Below are 16,730 nucleotides of genomic sequence, written 5' to 3'. Positions count from 1 at the left end.
TTCTTCTCAAACGCATTTTCGTTTTAAAAAACCTCAGTATTAGAGTGTGGTTTTCAGGAGAGCACAGGTAAGTTTCATTTTTCAGTTCAGTTTTAAATTGTAAGGTTTTAGCGAAAATGCAATGTGTTTGGGAAGTACAGAGCACAGGATTTGATAAATGAGATTATATTGCAGGTGCTGTGTGAGAGTTTGTAAACAGAACTTTTTACATAGTTTGGGTTACATTTGGTCCTGAATCAATCAATAAATCAATATTTTCACTGTTTAACTCATCTAATTTATGTTTTATTTATCTTGTCTGGATTTCTCACCTACTTTGAACTCAAAGTCTTCTCTGCCATCAAAATGTTAAAAGTTTCAGAGAAACAAATGTGTGTCAATCCAGTACTTGGATATCTGAGTGAATTCTCACTATATGTTCTTGTATTTAAAACTTTTATGTGAGCACTGAGGCTTTGATCAATAAAACACAGAACACAGTAATGACATATTCAGTGACATCAAGGTAAAGTGTTTTGGAATATGCAGATTAGTCACCAAAATAAATTGTACATGTGTTTATGTTTGAAAATCAAGTCCAAAATGCAAGCTAAACAATGTAGTGTTGTAGATAGGGGTCTGCAGTTTTAGCCACAAAAAGAGAAGTCCCACCTATAGAAAAATCAATATCAGTTTAAGTGTATTCTATGTTGAGTATTGAGGGTATTTTCACTGCTTTACCTTAAGGTCAGACAGCCTCTTCCGACAGGGAATCCGTTGACGGCTTCAGTTCCTCATCTATTCTCTCGTCAAAGCCACAAAGACTCCATTGACAAAAACAGTCATTTTACCTGGCTGAACACTAGAGCTGCTGGTCTACTGCTGCTTCAATCAGTTACTTTGTGTTATTGTGTGACTTCGGTGAATCAGAGCTAACCCTTTATCACCAAAGTTACACAATAATGCAAACAGAACTATAGCTGCTAGTAAGGCATCCTTAGCAGAGAATTAAGTCACGCAACCTCTGTGTGTTGTGATCTGAGCTTCTCTGTGGTTTGTTGTGGTGAGCTGGTCTGGCCAAGTGTGCATTTTGGTGTATTTGTGTGTCCCACTAGCTAGCTCATTGCCGCTTCTTTGCAGTACAGTCATATAGGGGTTACCGCTGATATTGTGATGTAATCGGCGCTGTAGCTTAGTGCCTCCCTTCTGGTTCGCTCTGGTGAACACCGTTAGCTGTGTCGGTGTTGGTGTTTCTATTATTTGCCGTTGTTAATGGAGTTAGCACTGTTAGCTGCTAGCTGCTGGCTCAGCCCTATCCATATTGAGAACCGTGCGCAGACAACTCATTCGCTCTAAATTTTGCATAGAGCTCTTAAAAGAACTAAGCATGAAAGTCTCAGGAGCTGGACCCAAGGGCTTTGATTTCTCGTTTAGGTAAAACTGCCAGGACTGAACCTCATCTGTCAGGGTCAAGAAGAAGTCACCCAGCAGGCCACTGAGGGGCCAGTTTTGCCTCAGTGTTTCAGTATCTGTGACAGGAGAATCTCTATAATGTATATTTCAGAGTGATTCTCTGCAGAGATGTGTAGGCAAGCCTGCAGAGAGAGCAAAGGACTCATTTGATTGCTACAAAATGTGTTCATGCACTTTCATTACATTGTCTCTATAATATATACCTAATGTAGAGCCTGCCTCACAATGGCTGACCTTCACTAGAAATACATCAGTATTAAATACTACATTGTGTGGAGCTGGCTTTGCTGATGACCTGTATTATTCTGCTAAACGCTGTGATTTATCTTATTCAATCATCATTGTGTTGTTTCACATGTGAACAGCCTGCCATCATCATGTGCAGTTATATACAGAGGGATACATAAGGTACTATCCACTATAACCACCTGAATGTAAGAAACTCTCCTCTGGTGGGCATATCATTTGAAAGTAACTACTAAATTAGGCCAACTCTGAATAATTCGAATTAATCTTCTTAATCAAATATTATCTTGAAACGCCTCCTAACTTTAAAGAAGAGATTTAAGGGGATTTCATGAGCTATCACCAATGACTGGTGACCTAATTCGGTTCTCTTTTAAAATCCACTTTACTTTTAGACCTACAGCAAATATATTCATGATTGGCTGGTAATTTCATTTTTTTTTAAATGTCAATTTTGACATTTTCAGGCAATGTAGGACAGTTGTACTGGTGTCATACTAAGTTAACAATGCAACAATATTTTTTGATTTTGATCAAGGTACTATATTGAACATTAAGTGCCTCTGGCAGATGAGCAGTCCAATATTAGATAGATAGATATTATCAATTAAATAGTCATGATTTTATGGTTAAACTGAATTAACTTAGAGGTCTACATTAACTGTGAAGGTTAATAGATAATGTGTAGTCTGACTCAGAGGACATAGACTGCATATTACTAGGGTTGGGTAATATATCAAAATTATACTGCTATTGTGATATGAGACTAAATATCATCTTAAATTTTGGATGTCGTTATAGCGTGCTGTTTTTCCCTGGTTTTAAAGGCTACATTACAATAAAGTGATGTGTAGCTATTCTATTATTTGCCTTTACCCACTTAGTCTTTATATCCACACTACAGATGCTTATTTATCAAAAACCCTTATTGTGTAAATATTTTGTGAAAGCACTAATAGTCAACCCTACATTATCGATGCAATATAATTATTGGGGTAATTGTCACAAAATATCATCATATTTGATACTCTCCAAATTGCCCAGCACCAATCCTGCCACTGCTTGTCTGTTTCAGACACAGTTCCTCCCTTCCCAATATCTATACCATTTTCAAAATCCACGTTGCGACGAGAAACAGCAAAAACAACCTGTGACGGTAAATGGGTCAAGAAACACAGGACTTTCCCCTGGAGACCGTTGCTCGAAACTGTGTAAAATTTGAGACAGTTTTAACGTACATCCTACATGTTTCTTTTGTTAAACCTAACCACAGTTACTTTACTGGCCCAAACCTAATCTCGGTAACTTTACGTTAATTGCGTAATTTACGTAATTTACGTACGTTTATAGGATATTATACGAACGGTTGCATAAGGATACGTTGACTTAATGTTTTACTTTTGCTGGGATTTAGCCATTGCAATGCCAGGGCTCGCCTCCCCATGTGCAAATGTTTGCGCATAACATGTTCCCTCCAAACTATTTTGCTAGGGCACCATTGCTGCATCTCTGGCTTAGTGCTGCCCAAGCTGATTCTGATTGGTCAAAGAAATATGAACATCTTGGAGCTTGTTTTCCCCTTAGTGCATAATTATGATGGGCTTGGCCACCTTCCCCCACTGGCACAGCACTAAAAGTGTGGAGATAGATCTAGCTATGTGAGGCTCAATGATGTATGGCCAAGGTGTGTTGAGCGCCTGTTACTGCCACAGGAGACACTGATTTGTGGTGGAGTCAATGCCACCAGCAACATGTCATTGAGTAGGACATAAAACTGCTGGTCAGGGCTGCTGAATGAAAAGTATCAAGGTCACAGTGCCATCAGAGATCCTCATGAGATTGGACCACTTGCAAATAAAAGAATTCAACACACTGCACAGGCACATGTACCGTACATCAGGTTATTGTTGTAGTTGAAAAAGACTTTTATTCAGTGCCTGGGAGAAACAGTACAGCACAATTTTGTTAGAAAAATGGATATCCACAGGTTCAGTCAAGACATCAATAGCACTAAGGCCAGGTTAGTCTCTGAAATTCAAACAAGGCTACTGCAAAAACTGCTCTCTCCTTAACATACTGGGTTTCCTGTCCCTAACACCCGTGACAGCAATCACTCCAACAAAGATTAGCAGCAGACTAATCATTTCCAGCTTACTCACTGATAGGTTTTTATAAAGTGGTAAAAGGGAAAATAAATCATTTTAGATTCAAAGGGCTCAATTTCAGCTAGGAGGACTCTTGCCCTCTGGATGTGGGATTATTCATTACAGTAGTGTCTGTGTCCAACAAGGTCATTTAAATTTAGTGTGAAGTAAAAGCATCTGAATGCACTTGAGCAAAAGTCGCTGTAACATTTACATATTTGTAGAATAATGCATACAAAAGGAGTGGTTCAGTATATGAGCTTATTTTTTTAAAGCAGTCCTGGTTGTGTAATAAGGCACAGTTTCTGATCACAAGCTCTTTTGAAAAAAAATCAATGTTCTGTGCTGTGTAGAATATAAATGAGGGTATTTAGCATTTTATTATTTTTCCAAATCATTTTTTTCTCTTACATAACTTCATTTAAAAATAAATATCTATTATCTTCTTTAAAATAATCTTTAAACGTTTGCTGTTCCCCGTCATAAACCACAATTCTAAAATGAAATTGAAAAAAAAAAAAAAAAAAAAAAATGGAAATGATCAATACCTAAAATAAAAAAATAACAGGATGGATAATGCATTTTTATAAACAGTTCAAAAGGTAAAACATTGATAACATCAAAAACAATAAACAAAAAAAAAAATCACAAACAACAAACATGTAATATACAGAATTTTTAAAAAATGGATACAATGTGAGAGCTTCATTCAGCTTCTCTGGTCTCGTTCTGCCCCTTGGAGAGAATATGTGCCAATGCCCCCGAGAAAAAGGAACAACACCCCCTCTGTTCGACCCATCTCTTTGGCGTTTATGGAGGGGAGGAGCAGACGATGCAAAGTGTCTCTGCCAGGCAAAGAGCCACAGGGCCAGTTCATTGGACGCCACATGTTCACCAGGCGTGTTCTCGGGGAATTCAAACTGTGTTTAACTAGGGCCCAGAACAAATACAAAACAAAAAAAAAAAAAAAAAAGAGGGTGGACGGGATTTATTTTTTGGAGTGTGATGTGAAGGCGTTCTCGATGCAGAGGACGATGTAGGAGCCGGAACAGCTACTGGAGGATTGCTGCAGGAGGTGGCCGCTCTGTAGCGATGATGCCAGACCAGTCACAGCGTGGTCACCCGCCCGCCATGTTTCGCAGTAATGGTCTGTTTGCCGGTGGCCTTTGTTGCTTGATCCATGCCAGATCATTTTTTCTGGCCTGGAGGACGGCAAAAACAAGCACATAGGTCAGAATATATGTACAGTATACAGCATGTGTCTATACAAAAGCTAGTGCAGAGGATGCTGTATTAAATTTAACATTATTATACAAATAAAATGAACAAAGACCCACCATGCACTGTCCCTGAGGATGTCTCTGCCATCGAAGGAGTAGATCGGTACATTCTCCTTCATTTTACTTGCATCGTCTCCAAAGATAGACTCCCAACTGCTGAACAACACTTGGTCCTGCAATGAAGATAATAAAACACCTTCAATTTAATTTCTCCTCTATAATGTGTTCCTAATACAGCAGTGAGAAAGACTGAATTAAGTAAGTTGAGAAGTTGAGAGTTAAGATGGAATCCAAATAAATGGTATTCTTGCAAACTTTTTTAGGAAACCTTTGAAATAAAAATAGTAGGGCTGACCTTCAAATCCATTGATGGACATTCGAAGCTTCGGAGCTCAGAACGAATTTAATTCGAAGCATTCGACGACGGGGGGATTTAAAAAAAAAACAATTATGACAAAAATGTAGTTTCTTCCAGCACTCGAATTAAGATAAAAATATTCACAAACGAAAAAACACTAATGGTCGGTGATAAGTAGTGTTTAAACTTTTGACTGAACACTAAATTAAAACCCTCGGCGCACACTGCAGCACAATCAAATAGATGCGCAACTCAGAGCATCAGAAGTGTCTCTGACACCAGAATCAGAGCGGACCGGTGGAACTGGAAAATGCATATTAGGCCTACTACTTACTACTTAAGTTTTTCAAGTGATTTCCCAAATTTGTCGTTGAGTTGCGATATGCCAATTGCTTTTGGCAAATCTGGCACTCTGCTTTCTGGGGGTTGTCGGAGCATATTTTAAAGTGCAACCACACATCTGATGACCTCTTGGACATGTCTGCCAGCTCTGAGTGCACTCGTTGTCAGTATCAGACTGGTAGGGGTTAGTGTTGCGTTTTAGGCCTCCCCCCAAAAAACAGGGGAAAAAAAAGCGCCGAAGCCTCGATTTTTTTTTTTCACAATCGAATCCCGTGCCATCGAACGAAGCTTCGAAGCTTCGAATTTTTTGGGTCAGCCCTAAAAAATAGTCAGAGCTACAGTCGAAAACTACTCATTACGCCTTGCACAGCCATAAGGTGGGTGGGTTTTCTCAGGGTACTCCAGCTGGTTAGGGTAGTTGGTGACTCTAAATTGGCCATAGGTGTGAATGTGAGCGTAAAGGGTTGTCTGTCTCTATGTGTCAGCCTTGTGATAGTCTGGCGACCTGTCTAGTGTCAGCTGGGATAGGCTCCAGCCCCCCTGCGACCTCTAACAGGATAAGCAGTTATGGAAAATGAATGACTGAATGAACAACTTTAAGGTCTACATCAGGTCTATTCAGGCCTGTGGGCACTGTTAGGTAGGTAGGTTTATTTGACAACAATTAAAAAAATACATAATATATATAAATATGTTGATCACGCAAGACTAGCCTGCTGATTAGTTCTGTTTACAAATAAAATATAATCATGAGGAAGAAAAAAAAATTTGATTACAGACATTTTGCCACAATAAAGCCATTAATGACTCTGCTGAGACCAACAATCACATGACCAAAATTCAGTGAAACTTTGACTGAACTGTAGGTTGATTACACAAAGGAGAGGACAAATGGTAAATGGTAAATGTAGATGTAAATGTAAATTGCAATGTAGCGAAATAAGTTTTGATATAGTGGTGGCGTGATGTTTCAAGTACACACACATAATGAGAAACGTCTGGACCCCGGGCCCTGAGCATTCTGAAAGTGTGGCCCCTATACCATATAATTCAACAGCCCTGGTCTAGGTGATGAAAAACTTGAAATCTGTCCACATCTGTGAAGGTCAGCCTATGCACACACGCAATGTAGTATAAACAGAACCACATCCACTGTCCGTTTCGGCCCCTTAGTAATATTTCCACTTCCTCAGCAGTAGTATCTCACCTTGAGGTTCACGATGGGGAAGCTGTCCCTGTCCGACCTGCGGACGATGGTGTAAAGGTCTTGAAGCTTGGAGGACAGGAAAGCTCTGAAGGTGCCCTTCAGGCCCACAGCACGGGCCTGCTGGAAGCACAGGAAGTCTGCCCCGCGGATTCCTCGCATGTTACCAGTTTGAGGGGCGTTCAGGGCGATGAGATGTAGCTGATGAGGAAGACACAGGTTTGTGTTGAAATGTCTGCCTCTGTATGACCTGCTCTTGTTTCACATCAGTATGAGGTAAATTATTTTAATAAAGACTGGGCCATTGTATCAGCCAGTATTAAATTGCTACAGATATATGACTGTTGCTAAGTAACAAATCACAAACATAAAACAGGCAGCTGTGACTCAGGAGGTAGAGCAGGTCATGCACTAATTGGAAGATTGGCGGTTTGATCTCCGGCTCCTCCAGTCCGCAAGTTAAAATATTCTTGGGCAACATACTGTACTGAACCCCAATTGCTCCTGATGGTGTGTGAATGTGTGAATGTGACAAGTAGAGTAAAAATGCTTCAAGTGGTTGAAAGACTAGAAAAGCGCTTCACAAGTGCAGTCCATGTATCATTTAGCAGCTAACTGAAGTACAAAAATGTCAGATATATTTAAGGTTATTTGGAGGCATCGTCCAACAGTAAACACTGCCACGTTGATTTTCAAGTGTCTCGCTCACTTATCATGATCAAAGTATAAATTAAAATTTAAAAAAGACCACTGTCAAAGTGGCCTCACTGTCCTAAAAACCTTTCTGTGGGGATTTTATTCCTTTTGCTATCCAATCAATTTGTGTTCCTTTCTTTTTTTACCAATTAAAATCTTCCCGTCAAATTTTAAACAAACCACATTTTCATCACCATTCCTATCTTTAAGTGTGCTGCAATGTGACCTCCTCCTCTTCACCACAAAGTGTGTTATCTCACCAGCAAATAAACCCTTACCATCACTTAATTACTGGATGTTAAGTATTTTAGGGTCACAGTTTACACCAATTTATCCTGCTTAACATGACACCCTCCATAATTAAGTAATTGACATTATGAGTTCTCCTGGTTGAACTCTACTCACTCCTGATGCTGATGGCACGTGGCCAGCAGGCTGCGGCACAGGTGGGCTGGGTCGTCGCTGCGGAGTTACGGGGTATCTGTTGTCAGTATGGTGGGTGGCTAATCTTCCATCTGTCTGACCAGTGTGTCTCGGTTCTGGGAATCTGGGATCATACTGTGGGGGGTATCTGGGGTCTACAGGTGGTTGCGGTGGAGGCTCGATGGGTCGTATGGCAGTACCACCCTGTGAGTAATGGCCAGCGCCATTGTTTTGGGACTGGTCCTGGGACTGGGGGTACAGGATCACTGGTGGAGGCTGGACCTCTGCCACCTCGTTCTCCTTTAAATTAAATTTGGAGAGGTTCGAAAGATCAAAAAACAGTCAGTGAATAAAAAATGAGAATATGTTTATTGTTTTAATTCTATGGAACTCACCAGATCTCTGAAGAAGGGACTGTACTCTCCAAGCTGAGAGGGGAAAAAGAGCTGTTTAGCAAACACTGATATCTTATCTCACAATGAATTCATCACCTGATATGTACTCTTTTTTACACAAATACATAACATTAGCAAATCTTTTTATATGAGTGAAAGCATTTTACAGTTGAACAACACAATGTTAAACTGTAAAGGCCCAAACACACTGAAATCAATAATTGACGTGCCTCACACTGCAGGTATCACATTTATAAATGCCAACACAGCAGGACCAGCAGCATTTTAGGAGAAGGTCTGTATTTAGACAACAGTTTTGTGTACTACAGATGCTTGTTTTTTTTCTATACATTGCTAGTTGAGTAACATCATATGACATTTGGTGCATGCTGCTGCTTTTCAGTTGGTTGGCATTAGAACACCGGTAAAGCCACTGGGGACCTGCCATCTCATTTCATCTTTTTTTCCCCCAGATGGGTAAAAAAATTACATAAATCACAGTCAATCATAACTCTGTACTATGTTAATGCTGTTGTTAGGTGTATGCAGCAAGTTAATTTTATGACCAGTAGATGTCAGTAAACGTTCATGAGGAAACGAGGTGGGTCTGTTATGCTAACGTAACTACTGAGGGTTTAACCTTTTTTTTTTTTATCTTAATTATCTCACGTGTGACAACACAACAGTTAGCATAGCTGTTGGAAGTAGTAGCTGTTTTCATTGAGCATTGCAGAATTACATCTATAATGTTCATCAAGTTTAAAGCCAAGCTAATGGAGCTATCATAACGCTCATAATGCCTTTGGTGTTCAGCCAAAAATAGGTGAAGAGCATGTCAGACTGGTGCTTTGGGGGCTTAACAGTATATCTTGAGAAGTAAGCATCATTAAAATGCAAGTGATTTTGCATAACAATAAATTAAAAAAACAAATAAAACAAAATATATAGTTTTGCTTTTTAGCATATTTTCCACAAATACCATTATTTCTGTGAAAACCATTATTGGCTTCATTATGTGCTGGATGATAGCATGTTAGCCATACCAATTAACAAAGTTGAATTTCTTCAGACTTTTTTCCCCCCTAGTGGCCAAGAAACAATCACAGCAGCTTTAAAGTCAAACTGTATTGACGATGTATGGTTGAAATGCCAAATTTGAACTCTAAAAGTTAGTTATCAATTAAAAATGTTTTATTGGGTGAAAGGCAGATGACCGTACCATGACTTGCCGCAGTCCATCGCGTACTCTCAAATAGAGGTCTGCTTTGTCAATGATGTAGATTAGGCTGCCCTCAGCCTGGCGTCTGGCAGTCGCTAACATTGTGTCGTACGACCTCAGAACTGTAACCTGTGAAGAAAAATATACATGGTGTTAATATAAATGAAATAATAAATGGCTGCCAATTGCTCTGAAAATGGAAAGTTCTGATTGGCCCTGAATATTTTATCAGGCAAATATAGATACAGAGACGGACACAGATGGCACCTTCTGTCCATACTCTTCATTTCATCCATAATTGTACATGTTTTCTGGCAGTTTACAGATACAAACGAAACGAAGCAGTACCACTGGAGATTGTGGAGGCAGTGTAGCATAGTTCAAGCGAGACACGACCCTAGGAGACGACGAAGAAATGTAAATGATGGCGAAACGGAACAAATCGGTAATATATGATAATATATAGTAATATTTGGTGAAGTTATTGAAAAGAATTCCCTGTCCACACGTTGGGATGTACACTATCGCTGCACAGACCTCTGCTGTCTACAACACTGCCTCCGTTTAAAGGTACAATATTACGACCTCCCGCCACCTATTGGCTGTATCTACACCAACATAAAGGACGCATGGGAGAACGAGGTCAGTAATGTTGAATGAAGCGTATGTATCTATTTTACAAAAAGGAAATTTAAATGAGCCTTAACAATCAGATAATCAGTAGGATGATATTCAAGGAATACTGCACCTGCAAAATTACCATTTTCAAATCAGTTACTCACCCTGTGTAACGTTGAATTCTTGACAACCTTTATTTTTCTCGCATGCCTTCAAGGCGAACAGAGAATCCAAAAATTCTTCATTCTTCATGAATTGAAGTGAATGAGGACCAAGTTTAACAACAGCAAAACTATACCAAAACATCCATTTACAAACCCACACAATCCTGCAGTATTGTCCAAGTCTCATTTATTCAGTCGTAAGCTCAGTATTTTCTAAACACATGCATTTTCACTAAATTGTTTTGATGTAAAACGCATCAGTACAAACAGTCTCATGCACAGCTGAGTAGCGTGTCCGAGCACATGTGTTTTTGGACTTGCATGTATGTGCTCAGGATGTTTTGGTATGGTTTTCTGTTGTTAAATGCGGCCCCCTATAATTTCAGTTCATAAGGAATGTTTGCCGTTTTTGGATTCTCTGTTCACTGTGAGGCATGCGAGAAAAACAAGGTTTTCTTTACGAATTCAACACAACCTGTGGTGAGTAACTGATACACAAATGGTCATTTTGCAGATGAAGTATTCTTTTAAAATGCAGCAATCGTACTCACCCCTGAGGAGTGACCAGGACTTCCAGGTGGACCAGGAGGACCAGGCGGTCCAGGAACAGTGACAGCTTCGAATGAAAACAAAGGCTTGTTAATAATTTGGCTTATGAAGACCTCCAGTGCAGTTTGTAGGCAACAAGCAGAGTGCAGACAGTAGCTAGATGTCACCTCCACTCTAGCTTTAGAAATATCCAGAATATATTTTAACAGAAAAAGCTGCTTACAGTGATTGGGCCTATATGGTCCTGGAAGTGAGGAAGATCCTTGGGGTCCTGGAGGTCCAGGTGGTCCTGGAGGGCCTGGACGCCCATCGTAACCAATCCCTGGAGGCCCTGATGGCCCTTGCGGTCCGGGGGGGCCCATTACACTTTCTCCCTTTGGACCCTAAAGTGACGGAGAAAAATCTAAATTACTGGAACACTTACTTTAATAATAATATTAAATTTATAAATAAAATTATTAATAAATTAATAATAATCTATCATCTTGGTCATGTCAAACAATTTTGGTTTATGTGTAATAAAGGGTCTTGTGCTTACTGTACAGATAAAACCATACTGACAACAGACATTTTACTCTCTGAACTTACCGGTAGGCCTGGTCTGCCAGGAGACCCTGGTGGGCCTTGTACTCCTCCAAAGCGTGGGTCATAATATCCACCACCAGGCTCTCCCTTTTCTCCCTTCACACCTACTTCCCCACGTTCTCCCTTCAGTTCATTCTGTTGGAAACAGTTTAACATTATGAAGCACAGTACTTCCAGCATACTAATAAAACTAAATGGTGGTGAGATGATAAGCTAGTTTACCTTGAATGCGTAAATATCAAAATTAGAGGCTGTTCCTGGGAAAAAACAAAGATGTTTTAGTAATTAAGTAAGAAATGATCCACATCCAAACAGTCCTGCAGTGCAGTATATAATAATGGTGCAGCATGTATTTGTATTTTAAGCAAACTAGAATTTACCTGGGATTCCTGGAAGTCCTCTGTCACCACGCTCTCCTTTTTCCCCTTTATGTTCTACAACAAATGATCATTTTTAAAATCAGCTGGTTTGACACGGTATCACACAGGTATATCTAACATTGCAAAACTGTTAGCGCCCTGTGTCGGTGATAGAAATATCTTCTGTGTTTTATCAATTCATTCTTCAAATCTAGACTTGACAGCTTAATCTCTTGACAATAGAGTGTATATCCCCTTCAGGCTGAGGCAGCTGGATCAAACTGAAATTAAGATAGAACTGTTTATCTCTGCAGACACTTTAAACCCTTCCTAAATCTCTCTTCCTTGACTGGCACTTTTACTGAACTTCTCCATTCTGATCCCTCTCTATCTTACAGTATTATGTATTGGTGTTAAAACAACAAATGATGTGTGTTGGAGGTCATACCTAGGTAATTCCTTGAAGATTCATCATAGCGCTATGGACAGAAAGAAGAGGTGCTCAATGAAAATATTTGCAGTACCACCACCAACAACAGAGAAAATATTTATCTAAGGTTCATGCTGAATCATGCAATTAGCAACTGTCTCAGTAGTTTTACCAGACAACAGAACAAAAGCACCAAATATTGACTGGTCACTCATGCTTTAATGACACAAATATATACGCTTTAGCTATCAACAACCACAGGATACATGAGCTGCATGAACTTTGTGTTACACTAACTGGTACATTTTCCAAGATTATTTCAAGGTTTGAAGTTTTAAAATACTGTGTACTCACATTGAAGCGATCTAAAGACAAGACTGGCCCAGGGGGTCCAGGTGGTCCGGGTGGTCCTGGTTGGCCTGGGACTCCCTGATGAAAACAAAGTTATTAATTCTTTCTCACTGTTTGGTGTGTAGATACAGAATTATGCCCATGGTAGTGGTGAGATTACTGACATACCGTCAATAATTTAGACAATATTTTGATATTTTACTACTATTGTGACACACTGATTGTTAGCATTGATAAAAACATTGGTATGTGTGTAGGGATGAGTATTTGTACCTGATACCTTTAAGGTATCGACCAAAATAACCCAGTACCAGTAGCTTCAAAACTTCGTCAATCAAACGACACTTGCATTAGATCACTTTTGTGCCGGGGTCTTATTTTGGACCACTGGATAAGCAAGCTTTCTGTTGCTGCTATCTCTGGAGCCACTCCTCTCCCGGCAAACAGTCAGTTTATCGTTTGCCTGGTAAGCACGAGCTAATACAGCAGTAGCAGCTAACATCAAGGCATATAACGCTCCCAGCAAACTCACACCGACACTGAAACAGCTCGACTCTGTTGTTAAAACCTTTAATAACCAATAAGCAATGTTAGCCATGTGATGCTAACAGTTAGCCCTGTCACTGTGTGTGCAGCCGGCAGACTCTCACAATTGTGTCTGGTGTGGAGCTCACACTCCCACAGCAGCAACTACAACACACACAGTCTGTTTTATGGTGAAGTTGAGTGTGGTGTATTGACAGAGTTGGCAGCTTATGAGGCAGAGTATGACTATGCTACATGCCATTTCATTCACATTATGGGTATCAAATGAGGTAAACTAATGGTATCAGTAACACTTTAAGGGTACTGGTATTACTACCGGAATTTTTATTTTTTTTTTTTCAAATGATTCCCAAGCCCAGTATGAGTGTTTGATATGAGGGCATTCGCTCAGCAAACGCTCACTCTGGAAGAATGCATTCACTGAGGAAATAGTGTGTCGACATTTATGTTAATTAACGTTGTCAATCAACATATATCACACTGGCACAACAGCAGCTCTGACAAGACATAAATACAGAGCAGAAAGGCTAATATTTGTTAAATTAAACAGGGGTTGTTCTTTTTAACCCAAGACTTATGTTACTTGCAGTAACCAGGAACTTGTACAAAGACAAATAATGTGTACACAATATAACTAGCCAGAGATTGGCCACTTGAAAAGAGTTTGAAAAGAGATCTCAGTGAGGGTTTATTGTTAAAGCCAGCTAGTCAGTCAGTGTTTGATGTTCAATGCAAGACTCTTTTCCTTTTAACTGAATATGTGTATTTCATGACACATGTCACCGATGCACCACAACTATTTTTGACAGAAGGCAGGTCACAGACAGGTCACATATATTAGCATCATGATGACACTTAGCTGTGCCTTCATTACACTCTGGCATGAGATGAGAGTTGGAAAGTAAACAAGATGATGTCAAACTGACTTTAATATCTTCTGCCACTGTAAAATCTGTTTGTCTGAGGCACTGGTAATAAGATGAACACTTACTGGGTAGCCATAACCTGAACCAGTTCCTGGGTCTCCTTTCTCACCCTTGTACCCATTTACACCAGGGCGACCCTGAGGGGAGAAAAACATTGAATAATATTTCCCTGTGCTCCGAAAACAGACACAATGAGGTTACAATGTAACTACTGAAATATGCAATCAGTGAGCAAACTGAATATGTAGTAACACAGAAAAGCATTGCATATTTATATGAAATTGTAGCAACGTAAGACACAGAGGAAAGGGTACTTACAGGTCTTCCAGGCATTCCAATTTCACCCTTTATTCCAGGAGGCCCATACTGACCCTACAACAATAAATCATGAAATGGGGGAAATGTTTTTTAAGTTTAAAACTGTTTTGGTACATTAGTGTAGTTATGTTAGATAGAACTGCTGAAGCACTTACAGGGGGTCCGACAGGTCCAGCGGGTCCTCTGTCTCCCTACATGGGTGGTAACACAACCAGATTAGCTTCAACAACAAATGTACCACTGTAATGCAGGTGACACATTAAGACATGAAAAGTAGCAACGTATTATATACTGTAGAGGAGAGCTGTGTGTATGTGTATTTTGGGGAGAGAAACAAAACAGTCATACAGTAAAGACATGTGGTCGAATGCAGTGAGACTCACCTTCAGACCCGTTAGTCCTTCCAGATGCAGAAGATTTCCATCAGGTCCGATTACTAAGCCTGGTTCACCTTTCTCACCCTGAACACATGACACAGCAACATTACAAGTCAGCACAGACTCGATCACAGCAGTGTCTTAATGATGACGAGTGGCTAAATTAATAGATAAACAAGACTTTACCTTCACTCCGTAGCCTGGAAGGCCGGGGTCTCCTCTGTCACCCTTTGGTCCTATAGGACCCTGCAGGATGAACACAGTAAGATTTCTCAGCTTACAAGAGGTCAGAGTAACAGTCATTTGGCAACAGGAAAGGTTTTGTTCTCCCCGATCAATTGAAGCCATTCCATTAGTTTCCGCCTAATACACTGAGCAGTTTATGAATTGCTGAGTGGACCACTGTTTAGATACTGAGTGTAGAAATCAGTGGATGAGATGTTGACTGTAATGCACAGAAGCAGTTGATGCTTGCTTAGTTTTGTGGATGCCAAACTTTACCGTTAAATTATCCAGAGGCATTATGGGTATTTGAAAGAAATGGAGCTTGAAGTGAGTATTAGAAGAGTCTCTTCTTTTTGCCTACAGCAGTTTGCTTCCAGAGGCCTGTACTCCAAAGCCAGTTCAACTTACCCAGGATATGTTTTCATGATCTGGCTAAACTAACCCTAACATCAGCTATCTGGATAACCAGTATCACGAAGCTGGATATCAACTAGTCCAGTCAATTCTGAGTTTTCCTATCCAGCCAGGAGCGTGTTAAATGATTAAGTAGAACAGACTGCATCTAATAACACAAGAGCCATTTGAAAAAACAAAAGGTGATGACCAATTACAAAAAACAACCCCACCCCCACCTGACATTGATAATAACCTCCTGGACAAACTCAGTTTGTTCTAATGGAGGTTTGAACTACTTCCAGTATCATATTACTCTTCTCCCATCTACCCTCCAACCCCTCCATTTTACACTCAAGGGAGGAGGTAAGGCCACGCACATTAAAATCAACAAGAGGAAAGCAGCAGTCCAGTTGTACTCAACCAAAGTGCAGCTCAACTGGCTCCAATAATATCTTCAACCCCTCCCTCTGCCTGTGATCAGTACCACAGTGAGGACTCAACCTTTATCCCTGTGCCAAGCCCAACAAACATCCCCTGCCTCAAAAACTTCAGACTGATTGCCCTTGCATCTGTAGTCATGAAGTTGTTTGAATGCATCATCCTCTCTTATTTGAAATCTGATGGATATGTATCAGTTTGCTTACTGAGCCAATAGGTCTGTTGAGGATGTTGTTAACAAAGCTCTCCACCACACACTACACACTACAACACTTAGAGTCACCCAACACCTACGCCCGCATCCTATTCATTGACTTCAGCCCGGGCTACAATACACCAAACGCGGTCAATCTCCTCAATAAATTGTTGGACATGAGTATTGACCCCTGCTTATGTCACTGGATCAGGAGCTTCCTGTGGAGAGGGCAACAGTGGGTTACCATGAATAGCTTTTTATCTCGCCCTCTGACCCTCAGCACAGCACATACATAAATAATGTAATGATGAGACTTACAGGGAATCCAGCTTGACCAGGTAGACCAGGTCCTCCCTGTACAGGAAAAGATATTCATTCATTAGATTGATATTCTGTGTCATTTGTTTTTACTAACTTTACAAGTAACACAAATCAAATCCACACATGCCTTTTTCTGGCCCGGATTGCTCTGACTCATTGTAAACTGTTGGCT

General features: G+C 40.2%; 1 protein-coding gene across 2 annotated transcripts in view; it reads right to left on the bottom strand.

The window, feature by feature from the left end:
• Positions 1 to 3,599: 3,599 nt before the first annotated feature.
• Positions 3,600 to 16,730, bottom strand: part of col18a1a (collagen type XVIII alpha 1 chain a) — a 98,789-nt gene continuing 85,658 nt past the window's right edge. For both annotated transcript variants that reach the window (XM_050048619.1, XM_050048618.1), the window contains 19 exons: positions 16,556 to 16,591; positions 15,169 to 15,228; positions 14,989 to 15,066; positions 14,761 to 14,796; positions 14,606 to 14,659; positions 14,353 to 14,424; positions 12,819 to 12,893; positions 12,483 to 12,513; positions 12,056 to 12,109; positions 11,898 to 11,932; positions 11,679 to 11,810; positions 11,314 to 11,473; positions 11,093 to 11,157; positions 9,760 to 9,888; positions 8,541 to 8,573; positions 8,128 to 8,445; positions 7,030 to 7,227; positions 5,180 to 5,295; positions 3,600 to 5,044 (listed from right to left, as the gene is read on the bottom strand). In XM_050048619.1, the coding sequence (XP_049904576.1) occupies positions 4,831 to 5,044; positions 5,180 to 5,295; positions 7,030 to 7,227; positions 8,128 to 8,445; positions 8,541 to 8,573; positions 9,760 to 9,888; positions 11,093 to 11,157; positions 11,314 to 11,473; positions 11,679 to 11,810; positions 11,898 to 11,932; positions 12,056 to 12,109; positions 12,483 to 12,513; positions 12,819 to 12,893; positions 14,353 to 14,424; positions 14,606 to 14,659; positions 14,761 to 14,796; positions 14,989 to 15,066; positions 15,169 to 15,228; positions 16,556 to 16,591 (1,896 nt within the window). In that variant the 3' untranslated portion in view covers positions 3,600 to 4,830. The remainder of the gene's footprint in view (positions 5,045 to 5,179; positions 5,296 to 7,029; positions 7,228 to 8,127; positions 8,446 to 8,540; positions 8,574 to 9,759; positions 9,889 to 11,092; positions 11,158 to 11,313; positions 11,474 to 11,678; positions 11,811 to 11,897; positions 11,933 to 12,055; positions 12,110 to 12,482; positions 12,514 to 12,818; positions 12,894 to 14,352; positions 14,425 to 14,605; positions 14,660 to 14,760; positions 14,797 to 14,988; positions 15,067 to 15,168; positions 15,229 to 16,555; positions 16,592 to 16,730) is intronic.

The sequence above is a fragment of the Epinephelus moara genome, chromosome 7 (assembly GCF_006386435.1).
Source record: "Epinephelus moara isolate mb chromosome 7, YSFRI_EMoa_1.0, whole genome shotgun sequence".
In the NCBI taxonomy this organism is placed as follows: domain Eukaryota; kingdom Metazoa; phylum Chordata; class Actinopteri; order Perciformes; family Serranidae; genus Epinephelus; species Epinephelus moara.
Note: the sequence above shows the minus strand (reverse complement) of the source record. Positions and strands in the feature narration are given on the sequence as shown.